General features: G+C 38.6%; 1 protein-coding gene across 1 annotated transcript in view; it reads right to left on the bottom strand.

Moving 5' to 3' along the window:
• The window catches only part of LOC148897528 (A disintegrin and metalloproteinase with thrombospondin motifs 20), a 128,058-nt gene that overhangs the window by 17,380 nt on the left and 94,188 nt on the right, over positions 1-16,490 (bottom strand). The window contains exons 29-30 of the mRNA XM_088995813.1: positions 4,388-4,555; positions 1,759-1,932 (exon numbers count right to left, since the gene is read on the bottom strand). Coding sequence (XP_088851939.1) covers positions 1,759-1,932; positions 4,388-4,555 — 342 coding nt within the window. The remainder of the gene's footprint in view (positions 1-1,758; positions 1,933-4,387; positions 4,556-16,490) is intronic.

Below are 16,490 nucleotides of genomic sequence, written 5' to 3'. Positions count from 1 at the left end.
TTGAAAGGTGCTTATAAATCAAATGTATTATTATTACGATTAAAATAACTAGCTATGCTGCCAGCTAGGTCGCTATAGATACCAAGCATTATTTCTTTATTTAGTTAGTAAGCTATCTAGCTATTCAGTAGCTATAGCTAGCTAGCTACTTAAATAAATAGCTAGCAGATATGAAAAACTATGGTAATGGTACTCATCGAGAATATGCTCCTAACTAAGGAAGCAATGAACTAACAGGCAACTATACTATTTAGGTATCTATCTAGCTAGCTAGCTAGCTAAATATACAGTAGCTACTTAAATAGCTCGTTATATACTTAAATAACTAGTTAGATAGTTATCAATTAAAGTAGCTATAGCTAGCAACTTAAAATAACTAGTTAGCCAGCTAGCTAGGTAGATATAGCTACTAGAGATTATTTCTTTATTTTGTTAGCAAGATATCTAGTTATTCAGTAGCTATAGCTAGCTAGCTACGTAAATAAATAGGTAGCAGATATGAAAAACTACGGTAATGGTACTCATTGAGAATATGCTCCTAAGGTAGCAATAAACTAACAGGCAACTTTATTATTTAAGTATCTAGCTACCTAGCTAGATAGATATACAGTAGCTACTTAAATAGCGAGCTAACAGATATGAAAAACAATGGTAATGGTACCCATCGAGAATGTGCCCCCAACTAAGGAAGCAATAAACTAACAGGCAATTTTACTATTTAAGTGGGTATTATTATTATTATTATTATTATTATTATTATTATTATTATTATTATCTAGCTGGTTAGCTAGCTAGCTAGATACAGAGTAGCTATTTAAATAGCTAGCTAGCTATATAGCTAGTTAGCTAGCTACTTAAATAACTAGTTAGCTAGTTAGCAATTTAAGAAGCGATAGCTAGCTCCTTAAAATAAGTAGTTAGCCTGCTGGCTAGGTAGCTATAGCTACTAAAGAGTGTTTATGTATTTAGTTAGCAAGCTAGCAAGCTATTCAGTAGCTATATCTAGCTAGCTACTTAAATAACTAGCTAGCAGATATGAAAAACTATGGTAATGGTACTCATCGAGAATATGCTCCTAACCACGGAAGCAATAAACTAACAGGCAACTTTACTATTTAAGTGTCTAGCTAGTTAGCTACATAGCTAGATAGACAGTAACTACTTAAATAGCTAGCTATTTAGCTTGTTAGGTAGCTACTTAAATAACTAGTCAGCTAGTTAAAATTTTAAGTAGCTATAACTAGCTACTTAAATAACTAGTTAGCTAAATAGCAATTTAAGTAGCTATAGCTAATTAGTTATTTCAATAATAATACATTTCATTTACAAGCGCCTTTCACTTGTCACTTTACAGTCACAAGATAAGTGTTTCTTTGGCTGAGCAGCGGCAGCCACACACGCCAGCGTTAATAATGAGCTAGCCAGCTAGCTAGGTAGCTATAGCTAATAAAGATGATCTCTTTAGTAGCTATAGCTAGTTAGGTACTTAAATAACTAGCTAGCCAGCTACTGAATAGCTTGCATAGTAAATAAAGAAATAATGTTTCTGAGAAAAAGTGTAACTTAAAACATCAAGTGAGAAATGAAAAGAAAAACAAACTCAAACATACATGAAAACAAAACGCTCATCCATCTTAACATACACGGAATGTTTTACGTTGTTGCAACCCGACGACACACAATTCCAAATTCCAATTTGCCTGCATTGTGTTTAAAAAAAAAAAAACACAGAAAGACAAAAAAACTATTGCCACTCACTTCTGTCCAAGCGGCGGCGACCCAAGTGTAACGGGTGCATTGTGCAACTTGGCACCGTTGGATGACGGCGGGACGTGACGGAGCCTCACATAGATCTTCTCTGACCTTTCCGCTGCCCTTCAGCCTGCAGTAGACGGCCCGGTTCTGGACTCCCACTCCGCATGTGACCGAACACTGACATGCAAAAACAAACAAATAAAGACTAAAATGAATGAAGAAAGAAACAGTTATGGTCTTATTTTTTTTATATACCGTCAACAAAACACTCGCTCGCTGCTTGAGGAGCCATTTTTTTTTTAAATGTGGAACTGCATACTGAGGGCCTTCGATGATGACGTTGAATACTGTCCAGGCTCAAAGAGAGAATAACTAGAATTGTACAAAATGGCGCCTTAGAATGTCTTGATTTGTGTTAGAAACTAATCAGAATAAGAATAAGAATAAGAATAAGAATAAGAATAATATGAATGATAATAATAATAATAATAATAATAATACATTTCTTTTTTCAGGATGTGTTTTTCTGTGGGTGAGCAAAGGCAGCCACATGCGCCAGCGTTCACTCAACCTGGAATATAATAATAATAATAATAATAATAATAATAATAATAATAATAATAATGTAAATGTCTCCACTGCGAGACTAATAAAGGCAAATCCAATCCAATAATAATAATAATAATAATAATAATAATACATTTTTTATTATTATTATTATTATTAAAAAAAAATTGCCATGGCCAGCGCTGTATCGGCGTCCAGGCATTAAAAAAAAAACAAAAAAGAACAAATTCGGGAATGCCGCTCTCCGTCATATTTTAAATTTCTGAATAAATTTGCGAATGGCAGTGAATAAGTTAAACAAAAGAATTACAATGAGTTCCTCGTTCTATGATTGGCTGGGAAAGGTCACATGGTACAAATACCACATAACAGCACTAGCTTGAACTTGCCAAATAGTGAGCCAACACGTTTTTGTTCAGTTCCAATGAGTTCCTAATGTTCGTTGCCAAGTTACGTGCTATTAACGATAACAGCGTAACAAGTTGATACAGAAATGCTGTTTTGGTTCCCCTATCGGCCATCTTAAACGAACAACAGCCCGTTCGCTAAGCGTAACAAATCCACTAAACCCAGTTGAAGGATTGGATCTTCGTGCCACTACTTTAAAGTGAGTTCACCGAGAGGACGACTATTGGTGCGCTGGTTTCGAGGGGATGTGGGGGGGGCACGTGCACGGACTCGAAAATCGAGAAGTAACGGCTACGTACGTCCGCGTGGTCGTGATTTCATGCTAGCCGGTGGTTTTCTGGGGATGATGATTGCTTCCAGAACTACACAAAAAAGAGGAGGGGGAGAAGGAGACCCATAAAGCGTGGGGAGTGGAGGGCGTAAATGGATCTTTGGGGATTTTAGTTATTTGACCAGAAATGGAGTGTAGGGGGGGGGGGAGGTTGTGAGGGGCTTTGTGGAGACTTTTGCGTGATGAGATGGGGGAGGAAAAAATAGCCCGTATGCATTCTGTCTGTGGGACATCACGTTGTTTACTTGTTCTTGGATAAAAGCCATGACATAGCATTCTTGTTCGGGCTGCTTTGAGACCGCCGACCCCCCCCCCCCCCCCAAAAAAAAACAAAAAACAAAAAAAAAAAACAAAAACAAAACGTAAGCACGGTTTGTCCATACGTTATGTGAAAAAGATCAGGTTGGTGACAAAAATGAATGAATGAATGAATGGATAGATGAATGAATGAATGAATAGATGGATAGATGAATGGATGAACAAATACATAAATACAAAATGAATAAATAAATGACTAAATACATAAAAAATAAACAACATAAATGAATAAATAAATAAAAATACACAGATAAATAAATATACACGGAAAAATAAATAAATAAATGGACGAACAAATAAATAGACAAATAAATAAATAAATAAATAAATAAAAAAAAAAATGGATGAATGAACAAATGAATAGACGGATACATAAATAAATGAAAAGATAACTAAAAAATCAAAACACATTAACAAATTAATAAAAATACATGAATGAATAAATAAATAAATAAATAAATAAATAAATAGGCGAATGAACAAATAGACAGATAAATAAATAAATAAATGAAAAGATAAATAAAAAAATCAAAACACATTAACAAATAAATAAAAATACATGAATGAATAAATAAATAAATAAATAAATAAATGGGCGAATGAACAAATAGACAGATAAATAAATAAATAAATAAATAAATAAATAAATAAATAAATGAAAAGATAAATTAAAAAAATCAAAACACATGAACAAATAAATACATAAAAATACACGAATGAACGAAAGAATAACCAAATAAATAAATAAATAAATAAATAAATAAATGAATACAAATGCATGTATAAATAAATAAAAATACACTAATAAATAAAACAAACAAATACAAAAATATATACTAATAAAATAAACAAATAAATAAATAAATCAAATTGAAGGCCCCTGAAATTTATGGTTCAATGTCAATTTTATGTAAAGGTATGTGTGCCTATCTCGACGCGGTCGATCGATTCTGCTTTATAAAAATTGCTGTCATAAAAATAAAAGGATTACAGGATGATTCTACATACCGCGCTCCACTTGGTGGCTTTCCACATGGGGCACCCGCGGGCCCGACAGGCCTTCTCGGTCCGTGGGCGGGGAAGATCACCGCAGTGTTCCTCTTCCGTTTTGGTTCGGTTCTGGTCGACGCAGGTGATGTCCCGATGCTTGATGCCCCGCCCACATGTCACCGAACACTGCAAGGAAAAGACACAAAAAAAAAGAAATGCAATGAATCCATATCCATCGATCCATATTCTGATTCAACATTTCGGGATATCCAAAATTAGTCTGATTTTATTTCTACACCAAGATTAAAACATAAAAAAACACAATCTCTTCACTACATGAAACAATAACTTTGAAATAAACCAACAGAGCTATTTTGCTAAAAGGCTATTTTCCGAATACAGTGATACCTCGGTTTACGAACCCCTTGGCTTACGAACGTTTCGGTTTCCGAACGTTACATTTATGAAAATTTTACCTTGGCATACGAACTTTACCTTGGCATACGAACTTTTTTTTCGAACACGGAGCTGCCTCAATGAGTGATGTGTTGTTCGCGAACAAGCCTGTTCTTCTAACAACAAAATAGCAGCTGACTGTTTGTCCTCTATTCCCCCAGTCATCGGTTAAAGCCACGTGATTGGTCAAGAACGCAACAGTGAGGGGGGTGGTTTAAACATTAAAAAGACAGGCAGACGACAGTGGCAGAGTTTCAACTTTGATAGTTCAAAGGCAGAGTGTAGACTGCAAGGTTAAAATATCCCATCAATCAGGCTCCAGTCATCTGTACACTTGATGAAAAAAAGCTATCAACCCAGCTAAACAGAACACAATTGATGAGGAACTGGGTAAAATTATCGCAGGAAAAGCACCTACAAGGGATCATTCCTCAAGATGGTGAAAGAAGAAGGCTACGTTCCATGTGTTCCTCAAGTGTTTAATGCTGATGAAACCGGCCACTCCATTCCATCAAGCCATCAACAACCATCACAAAGGTAAATAAAATGACATTATTATACAGTACAGTTTATTTCTTTAATTATAATACCATAGCACATTTATTATACTTTCATTATTAATTTATTATACATAAAATAAGGTATATTTTGTGTAGAAAACTATGTTTTATGGGGACCTGGGAACGGATTATTCTCATTTTAATTATTTCCAATGGGAAATTAATTTTTGGGATACACACTTTTCGCCTCACACACTCTGTCTGGGAACCAATTAAGTTCGTAAGCCGAGGTATCACTGTACATAATTTTCAATTCCAAACGCATTGAAGTCAACAAAACGGAAATGTGTCAAACGTACGGATGCTCGTTTATTTTATTTTTTTTTCCTCACTGCATTTCACGGCGAAGCTACCGCGCCGCAAACACATCATCTCAGCTATGGAATGCGTCCGGCTATTTAACCTGTAAACAAAACAAACGACTTGTATAAACGACGTCGCAGAGCCAAACGTGAACGTACGACGAGACGTTCATCTGGTACAAAATAAGAATCACGAAGAACTTCAGGAATGTAAGAATGACGAGCAAAATGGTTACAAAGCAGCTCGAAAACGTGCCAGAGATGACGGATGAGGTTCCCTACTCTTCGTGAGGCCAGACGACAATTAAATTATCGGCTATTTTCTGCTCGACGACTGCCGCCGGATGCCCCTTTACAAAAAAAAAAATGGGTTGAAAAGACACGGCCATTTTGTTTTGGTGTATTTTCCGGTCCAGATCATGCGCATAATATTGTATTGTCCCCTAATGATGATCTCACACGGTTACGTAACATCCAACACGAGACGAGAGCACTCATTGAAAACCGGAATCTTGTCAGAAGTTGTATCTGCGCTTCACGTTTTGTTTTGTTTTCTACGCGGCTTATCTTGCTAATCTTGCTAATTGAGCAGTTGAAATCACGATTGATTGAGATTTTCGGCCTCTTATAAGCCAACACGCAGGATCAATAACGATTTAGTAAATATAGATCAACAAAATATTCCCATTCCGTGGCTTTACTTTGTTTTTTTTTTTCTTGTTATAAGCTGCTTTAGCATTGTGTGAGTTCATTAGCAAAGCTAAAGCAACAGAGTTAGCACTAGCTAGCGTTTTTTTTCCTGATTAGTTTGTGGGGAGCTTTGCAATATTAAAAATACAAGGGAAAAGAAAAACAACAATGGTCTCTCTCATCATGTGACCTTGTTAACTCATTCACTGCCAGACGATGTGCAAAAATGTGTCTACTCCAGTGCCAGGGTTTTTGTCATTTTCACTCAAATTGTGGAACCCACAGAATATTGAGTTTTCGGACTACATAAACATTCAATAAAGCGTTAGAAATTTTAGACTCTTTCAGCAGAAAAAAATATAGTTAATTCTTTATCGGCCCATGGGGGGTGCCGATAAAGCGATGGTCAGACCTCTAGCAGTGTTTTTGCCTACCACAAGGGGGCGACATTTGCTTTTTGTCCATGTTAGCGCTTTGTTACAGATTCAGCTGTTGTTAAAGTGCTATATAAACCAATATGTATGTATTGCATTGTATTTTGTAGTCACCCTCATCTCAAGCTCAGATAACTCCAGACCTATATAACTTAGGAATTAACTCTTTTTCTGGTGAAAGGAAAGAGTGTCAAGTTTCTTACGCTGAATTAAATGTTTGTGTCAGGGGTGTCAGAGTCATTTTTTTTTTTGCCGTGGGCTACATTGTAGTTATGGTTTCCTTTCGAGGGCCGTTATGAATTTGGGGAAGCCATTACAATGTTTAATACCCTCCACATATTACATATAGAGCGCACAACAATTGAATGAATAACTACTTTTCAAATCTGAAGTCAAGAATAATGACTGTTATTGTGGTTTACATCAAAAAATATACAATTTTAGTCAGGATTTTGATTTGCTTTCGCGGGCCAAAAAAAAATATGTGGCGGAGCGGATTTGGCCCCTGGGCCTCGACTTTGAGACCGGTGGTTTATGTAGTCCTAAAACTTAATATTCTGTGGCCCTTTTTGGTCACATTTTTGCACATCATTTGGCAGTGAATGAGTTCATCATAAGATGACAGGTGAAAAACTGATCTGGGGTGATGATACACAGAACAAAATTACAAACACAATCACGTGAAATGACTGGCCATTTTCACTCAAGTTGTTGCAATTTTCGACTCGTCCGCCATGTTTTTTTTTTTTTTTGCTGTCGTCTATTTTATTTTCGCATATACTGTATATTTTTTTAATCAGCATTCCCAATCCGTATAAAGAGCCCGGGTACTTCTTCCACCTCTGTTTCTGAGTACGTTTCCAAACAAGCCGCTCTGATGATCGCGACATTTAACGGGTGACGCTGCGCACACATGCATCGCACACATTGTAATTACTCAAGTATTTTAAACATAGGGCAGCCTCAGCTGACGCACGACATCAAAGCACACACATATACACAAAGATAACTCCCCCCAACACCACTGCTTTTTGTGGAAAGCGAAGAAGAGGGGGGGGGTCGTTGAAAGAAGAGCAGGCCCCTCCCCGATGCCGTAAAAGAGGGAAGGAAGGAAGAAAATCGCAGCCATACGCTCCCATGGCTGAACTTTATCTACATTTTCATGGCAAGAAGGAGGGGGGAGGAAAGTGTGTGAGTGTGAGTGTTAGGGAGTTCGGTGGTGGTGGTGGTGGGGGTAAAAGACGGCTCTACGTGCTCCTCCCTCGCATCATATGTCAGCCATTAGTGCATCACAGAGAGCTGGCACAGCACAACGTCGTGCACTGAAGTGTAGTGGACCGCAGGACCGATTCTACAACTATTAGACCCCCCCCCCAAAAAAAAGGAGGTGGTTCGGGGTCGGGGGGGTGGCAGACAATAAACAGCTGACCATTGGGACCCAAGAGCACCCACTCAGGTAGGGCGCCCCTTTTCACAATTTCTACTACTAACACAACAGGCGGCGGAATTTTGTAGCCACGGTTGAAATTGTAATTTACATGAAAATAAGTCGTGAGAAAAGTAGCAAAAAAAGAAAGAAAATGCGAGGGAAACACTCTTGATTTTGTAATTTACATGAAAATAAGTCGTGAGAAAAGTAGCAAAAACGAAAAAAAAAAAAAATGCGGGGGAAACACTGGACATTTTTTGTTGCCTTCCCACGTTGTCGCCGCCATTCATTTCACATGATTAGCCGCTTTAAATCTGTTGTAATCCGGGGACAGCGAAAAAAAAAAACGATTCAAAGTGGACTCAACTCATCCGCCATGTGTAACCGAGCAGAATAACGAGCGAGAGGAAAATGGCTATTGTACTTACTATTCTCCTCCGTTACGGAGCGAGAATGATTCGCTTTAAATCCACCCAGAGTGACATTCCACATTTGGCAGTTGCGCGGTTCTCAATGGCAAGTCGTTTAATTGAGCAGCGAAGCAGACACGTGAGGGTGAGAGTTAATCAAGAGTTGTTTGGTTGTTATGGCGTCGTTTAACACTCACGGTTGTCTTTTCTTTTTTTGGGGGGGGGGGGGGGGCACAAACATCTTGGTGCAGGACTAACAACTGAAAGGTGATCCCGTCAACTCATTTTCTGCCTTCGGGTAACAGTGAGGTGTCGTTCGCAAACGAGCCGGTTACTAATTGAAGAGAATGGGAATTCCGGCTCTTTTCAGAGAGCCGCTTCTTTTGGCTCGGTTCACTAAAAAGATCCGGACCTTTTGGCTTCCAAATGGCTCCTCAATTTTTTTTGTTGCTTAAATTATCGATGAAAAGGTTTCTTCAGCCGTCATCTGTACTTCTTGGAAACAAAGTTTCTTGGATAAGAAGCGAAACGTCCGACACCTTCAAACAAGTACAGATGACGGCTGAAGAAACCTTTTCATCGATGGACCACTCCGGTACGACTTAGGGCTTACACAAACGTTGCTTAAATTAATTAACTACCAAAAACGTGAAAAACGAGAAAGTTGCAGAGAAAGCACAGCAACTTCACTCAGATATCATCAAGAGACAACTACATCAACGGCCATCACAAAGCTAAATAAAATGTGTTTATTATACATTTATTATATATATATTTATTTCTTTAATTACAATCCAATATCACATTTATTATACATAAAATAAGGTATATTTTGTGTAGTTTTAAGTTTTATTTAGTAGAAAATTGTGTTTTATGGGGACCTGGGAACGGATTATTCTCATTTTAAAGGACAACCGACATCACTTTTTTGTTTTTTAACTGACATCAGGAAAACGTTTTATAGCATCTAAAATACCCAAAACATGCAGTATGATATTTTTAGGCAAATTCAAAACACCAATAAAAATGATTTAAATTGTCCAAAATCTGCAAAAAAATGAACCCGGAAGTGGCCAGTTTCAGAAGGTCCCGCCCCCTTCTTCGTTGTGGTACACCAAGATGTCTTGCCTTGCTGGAGAATCAAAACAATGGCTTCAGTTTCGGAGAATATGCTTTCTTGTTACTCATCTAGTTATGAATATGATTCAAATAGTTCTGAAGAGGAAAGCATACATGTTTGCAATCGATTAAAGAATTTATTCCGTGCCATTTTGAGGCAATGGGGGGGAAATGTAGCACTAAAAAAAGAGGCAGAAAATGGCGACAAAGCTCCGTGTAAGGAATTTATCAGCCTGTTTCCACAGGCGGATTAATTCCTTACATGGAGTTTTGTCGCCCTCTTCTGCCTCTTTTTGGTGCAACACGAAGTTTTCACACCAAACAAGTACAGCAAAATGCATTGACGTGTTGGAAGGACTGCTACAATGTGTCCTTTTTTCGGTCAGGGGCGTTCCTTCAGTGACGTAGGGTGAGGACTCGTCACCAACTCAAAAACAAGACTTCCGGAATATTCAGCGTGAGTCTTAAAAGGTAAAATATAGCTATATGCGGTGTCATCTTTGTAATATACGCTCAGTAGAAGTCATTTGAAGCCATTTTACACATTATGGACACAACTTGTCCGGAGACGTCGGTTGTCCTTTCATGTTTTTTATGGGAAATAAACGTTTGGCCTTACGCACACTTTCTGGGAACCAATTAAGTTCGTAAGCTGAGGTATCACTGTATATAAATAACATCTGTTGGGAAAAAAGTATGTTGTATAACTAACTCCAATCATGCTGGGGGTGTACATAAAAATGCAATGGAGGGAGGCGGCAAATTCTAGACTTGCCCAGGCACGAAAATGATGCTCTTTAAAACAAAAAAAACCACCAAGGGCATGTGTGCCTGACTATTAAAAAAACCCTCAAGGTGTTAATATCACAAATGACGATGTTGATGGAATGTAATAATGCAGACAAACACCGATTTCATTCATCTCCCAACCTCCTCGACGGTCTCAAACGCAGCCAAAAACGGGGGTCTTATATCAAAAACAACATCCGGCATGAAAACTGCACCAAATAAATATTTTGAAAAGAAGATCCAAATCCCACCAAACGGCAGTTGGGTCTGGAATTCAACTCTTGGGGAGGGGGAGGGGGCGCAGCGGACACGACAGTGGACAACTTAAAGGACAACCGAGGTCTCCAGACAAGTTGCGTCCATAATTTGTAAAATAGCTTCAAATGACTTCTACTGGGTGTATTTTACAAAGATTCCACCGCATATAGCTATATTTTATGTTTTAAGACTCGCGCTGAAGATTCAGGAAGTGTTGTTTTTGATTTGGTGACAAGTCCGTACATGACGTCGCTGAAGGAATGCCCCTGACTGAAAAAAAGACATTGTAGCAGTCCTTCCATCACGTCAATGTATTTTGCTGTACTTGTTTGGTCTGAAAACCTCATGTTGCACCAAAAAACCACCAGAAGAGGGCGACCAAGCTCCATGGAAGGAATTTCAAGCCGAATCTCAAGCCATTGTTTTGATTCTCCAGCAATCTGCAATTTTTTTGCAGATTTTCGAGACTAAGTCATTTTTATTGGTGTTTTGCATTTGAATAAAAATATCATACAGTGTGTTTTGGGTATTTTAGATGCTATAAAACGTTTTTCTGATGTCAGTTAGGAAACAAAAAAGTGACGTCTGTTGTCCTTTAACGTGTTATCAAATTACAGGGTGCGTGAAAGGGTTAAATGTGTATCTTTCCACTGTATCTGTTTAGTACATCACAAGCCTTCCTCATCAAACGATTCAAACTGCCCGTGTTTTGTTTTTGTTTTTGTTTTCTACTAGTACAAGCACGCCCGGGCTGGAAGAAAGCCGATGGGGGGGAACGCGAGGGAGGACGAGAAAGAATCACGGAACATCCCGATCACGTTTGCGGGGAACTTGCAAAAAGGCACAAGTACAAACAACAGCTGGTAGGAATGTTGTCGTGGGCCAGAAATGCCAGATGGAAGTACTGTATTTTTCTGTATACAAGGGGCACCTCCAATGAATGATGAATTGTCATTTTTTTTCCACATACAGTAAAGTCTCGTTATATCGATATCGGATATATCGATAGTCCCGGTTATATCGATACTATTTCTATGCACGCACGGAGAAAATTACATGCAAACAGGGTCGGATATATCGATAGTCCTGGTTATATCGATATTTTTTCGGACTCCCTTGAATATCGATATAACGAGACTTTACTTTATAAGGCGCACCGGACGCACCTTCATTGAATGAAAAAGTATTCCAAATATAATATATACTGTAAATAGATAAAAGTATAAAGAAAATATAAGGCGCACCGGAGTATTAGGCGCACCCCCCCTGATAAATGGTGGATTTTCACTTTGTCCATAAGGTGCACCGCATTATAAGGGGCGCATTCAATGAATGACATATTTTTAAAACGGTTTTCATACATAAGGTGCACCGCATTTTATAATAATAATACAGTAAAGTCTCGTTATATCGATATCGGATATATCGATAGTCCCGGTTATATCGATATTTTTTCGGACTCCCTTGAATATCGATATAACGAGACTTTACTGTACATTTGATTTCTAAGCGCCTTTCAAAACTCCCGAGGTCACTTTACAGTCACAGGATCAGTTTTTTTTCAGTGGGTGAACAGCGGCAGCCACACGCGCCAGCGTTCACTCAACCCGGAAGTAACTCAAATAGATAGAAAGCTAACTAGCTGGCTTTCATCACTTTGCTGCTGTGAAATGTAAATTTCTCCACTGTGAGACTAATAAAGGCAAATCCAATCAAATTATGAGAGGCACCTTCAACGAATGACATATTTTAACATATTTTCCATACATAAGGCGCACCGCATTAAAAGGGGCGCTTTCAACGGATGACATAATTAAAAACTTTTTTCCATACATAAGGTTCGCCGCATTATAAGGGGCATGGTCAGCTTTTGAAAAAATATTTTATTTTAGGTATATAATATATTATAATAAGAATAAGAATAAGAATAATATGAATGATAATATGAATAATAATAATAATAATAAGGTAAATTTCTCCACTGCGAGAATAAGAATAATAAAAAGAATAAGAATACATTACATTTTTAAGCGCCTTTCAAACCTCTCAAGGTCACTTTACAGTTACAGGATATTTTTTTCTGTGGGTGAGCAGCGGCAGTGCTGAAAATACGAGACTATTATACTAATTTGCTGTTCCTAATTGTTGCAATTTTCCATCAACTCTTAAAAAAAACAGTCGGTTAATGTAACCTCCAGAGAAATATAAAATATGTCAATATTTATACAGTCTTGTCAGTCTGCCAAGGCTTTCATTTGTTATTATTAATCTTATTATAAATCTTCCTCACAAATGACGTGAAATTTTGGGTTTGCTTCGCAAATCCAGTTAATTGGCTGAGCTCGGTTCAGGTTGGCCTTGAATACGCGCGGGTCGGGCTGGATTTTTTTTTTTTTTTTGGGCCCGATCGTACCTCTACTGGGGCCGCATTTGGCCCTCGGGCCGGAGTTTGGACATTTTATAGAGCAAAGCACAAATGTAAGACTTTTTGGCTTTGTTTCCCACAAAACTTTCACACGTGACATTTTCTGATTTTCTATCCAATGTCATTTTGGCGTCCTTCGTGGTTCTTCCACAGCTCTGATTACAACACTTTATCATCGAATAACGAACGGTCCAAGTACGCCTTGTACAATTATTTTTCAATCTGTTTTCCTTTTTTTTTTCCCCCCCCCTAGACAACAGCACTCAGAAAGAGATCGCCAAGCGGGCCATAAGTCAAAGTGAAATGCCAAAACAACCGACTATACGTCGGGCTATGCGAAACAAACATAAACAAAAGATCCACGTACAAAATGGCAAGAAAAAAATGGTAGAAAAAGGAGTTTCGCGGTAAAGACACAGGAGTGATTGACCTTTGACATCGACCCCCCCCCCCCCGAAAAAAAGAAAATCTGCATTTCCTGTCTCCTCTTCAATGCGAGCCAGCTGTGTTTCCACTTAAGCAACATTTCTTAGAAAACCGTCAAGAAATTGACACGCCGCTTTCAAAAACGGTGCAAGAGAGCGGGACAACATGCCCTGAGGATGTTTATTTCCGTGCGTGAACTATTCCAACTGTTTCCTCCTTTTACAGCTTTTTCAGCCTACCAGTGGATGGAAAACGTCAGTGTGTCTCAGTTATGCATCGCCACAAGCTTGATTTTACACTGAAAATTAGACATTTTCTGCATTTGGGCTATATTACATGAAAAAGCCATCAAAATGACCCATCGATTAATTTGGCAGTACATTAACTCATTCACTGCCAGACGGTGTGCAAAAATGTGTCCGCTCCAATGCCAGGGTTTTTGTCATTGTCACTCAAATTGCAGAACACAAAGAATATTGAGGTTTAGGACTACATAAACATTCAATGTAGCGTTAGAAACCTTAGATTCTCTTAATAATAATAACAATAATACTAATAATAATACTACTAATAATAATACATTTCATTTCCAAGCGCCTTTCAACACTCTCAAAGTCATTTTACAGTCACAGGATACGTTTTTCTGTGGGTGAGCAGCGGCAGCCACACGCGCCAGCATTCACTCAACCCGGAAGTAACTCGGATAGAAAGCTAGCTAGCTAATAGATAGCTAATAGATAGCTAGTTCAGCCTTCACTAAACCCGGAAGTAACTCAGGTAGAAAGCTAGCCAGCTAATAGACAGCTAATAGATAGCTAAGTAATGCGGATAGAAAGCTAGCTAGCTAATAGATAGCTAAGTAACTCGGATAGAAAGCTAGCTAGCTAATAGATAGCTAAGTAACTCGGATAGAAAGCTAGCTAGCTAATAGATAGCTAAGTAACGCGGATAGAAAGCTAGCTAGCTAATAGACAGCTAATAGATAGCTAAGTAACTCGGATAGAAAGCTAGCTAGCTAATAGATAGCGAGCTAGGCCTTCGCTCATTTCACAATTCAATGAAACGAGTTTGTTCTGGGAGCGTCAAAGACACAAGTACAAGGCTAAATCACATTCTACAACTTTGTGTTGTCCTGGTAGCTTATTGTTGTCATTAGCCATCTTTGTGCTGCTCCAGTAAGCGCCTTTCAAAACTCTCAAGGTCACTTTACAGTCACAGGATATGTTTTTTTTTCGGTGAGTGAGCAGCGGCAGCCGCACGCGCCAGCGTTGACTCACCAGAAGTAAGTCAAATAGATAGCAAGCTAGCTAGCGAATAGATAGCTATTAGCTAGCGAATACATAGCTATTAGCTAGCGAATAGATAGCTAATAGCCAGCGATTTGATAGCCAATACCTAGCAAATGGATAGCTAATAGCTAGCTAACTATATAGCTAATAGATAAAGTAGATAACAAGATAGCCCAGCTAATAAGATTTTCAAGCCGTCGTCTGGCAGTGAATGAGTTAATCATTTATTGGTGAATTAACAGGTAAGCAGCTTGCATTGTGTTGTGTTGTGTTTCATTTTAAATGTCACTAAATGCGTTCCTGTTTACAGAAAATGTCCCCTTAACTACCACCCCGAAAGTGAATCGTGAACTTAAAACTCAGGTATGTACCGAAGTGTAATTTTCAGGGAGCTGTTACGGACATGAGATACAGTGATACCTTGGTTTACGAACCCCTTGGTTTACGAACGTTACATTTATGAAAATTTTACCTTGGCATACACATTTTTTTGGGGATACACACGGAGCTGCTTCAATGAGTGATGTGTCGTCCGCAAACTAGCCCGTTCTCATAACAAGAAAATGGCAGCCGACTCATTTTTGTCCTCTATTCCCCGCCCCCGGGCTTTGGTTCAAGCCACGTGATTGGTCAAGAACGCAGCAGTGGGGGGATGTGGTTGAAACATTAAAGAGACAGGCAGACGACAGTGAGAGAGTTTTGACTTTGATAGTTCAAAGGCAGAGTGTCGACTGCAAGGTTAAAATATCCCATCAATCAGGCTCCACAAATAACCCGCACAAGCCATCTGTACACTTGATGCAAAAAGCTATCAACCCAGCTAAACAGAACACAATTGATGAGGAACTAGATACAATTATCGCAGAGAAAGCACCTACAAGGGATCATTCCTCAAGATGGGGAAAGAAGAAGGTTACGTTCCTCATCAAGTGTTTAATGCTGATGAAAGCGGCCACTCCATTCCATCAAGCCATCAACGACCATCACAAAGGTAAATAAAACGACTTTGTTATACGGTACAGTGTATTTCTTTAATTGTGATACCATAGGACATTTATTGTACATAAAATAGGGTATATTTTGTGTAGTTTTAAGGCTTAGAAAATTAGAAAGTAGAAAGTTATGGGGACCTGGGAACGGATTATTCTCATGTTAATGGTTCCCTATGGGAAATTAATTTTTGGGATACACACTTTTCGCCTTACACACTCTGTCTGGGAACCAATTAAGTTCGCAAGCCAAGGTATCACTGTAGTTCCGAAAAATGTCATCCCAAGTCCCAAGACCTCGCCCATCTACTTGCAAGGCTCCAACTAGACCGGATGCGAGCTCAGCCGAGTCAAAGTCGTGAGTTTGTACGTTTATGAAGCACACTCGCCGGTTTTAAAAAAGGTGACGTTGGAGAAGAGCAACCGATTTGTGGACCCCCTTGCTCCATCAGGAAAAAACCAAATCCCAGAAGCAGCTTCACGCTCTGCTTGATCAGCTTGGTCAGCAATGCCTCTGGATTTATTGATCATATATTTCCTTTCAT

Source organism: Hippocampus bargibanti, linkage group LG05, assembly GCF_051943395.1.
Source record: "Hippocampus bargibanti isolate YZ-2025 linkage group LG05, ASM5194339v1, whole genome shotgun sequence".
In the NCBI taxonomy this organism is placed as follows: Eukaryota; Metazoa; Chordata; class Actinopteri; order Syngnathiformes; family Syngnathidae; genus Hippocampus; species Hippocampus bargibanti.
The sequence above is the reverse complement of the archived record's forward strand: the minus strand, read 5'-3'. Positions and strand labels throughout refer to the sequence as shown.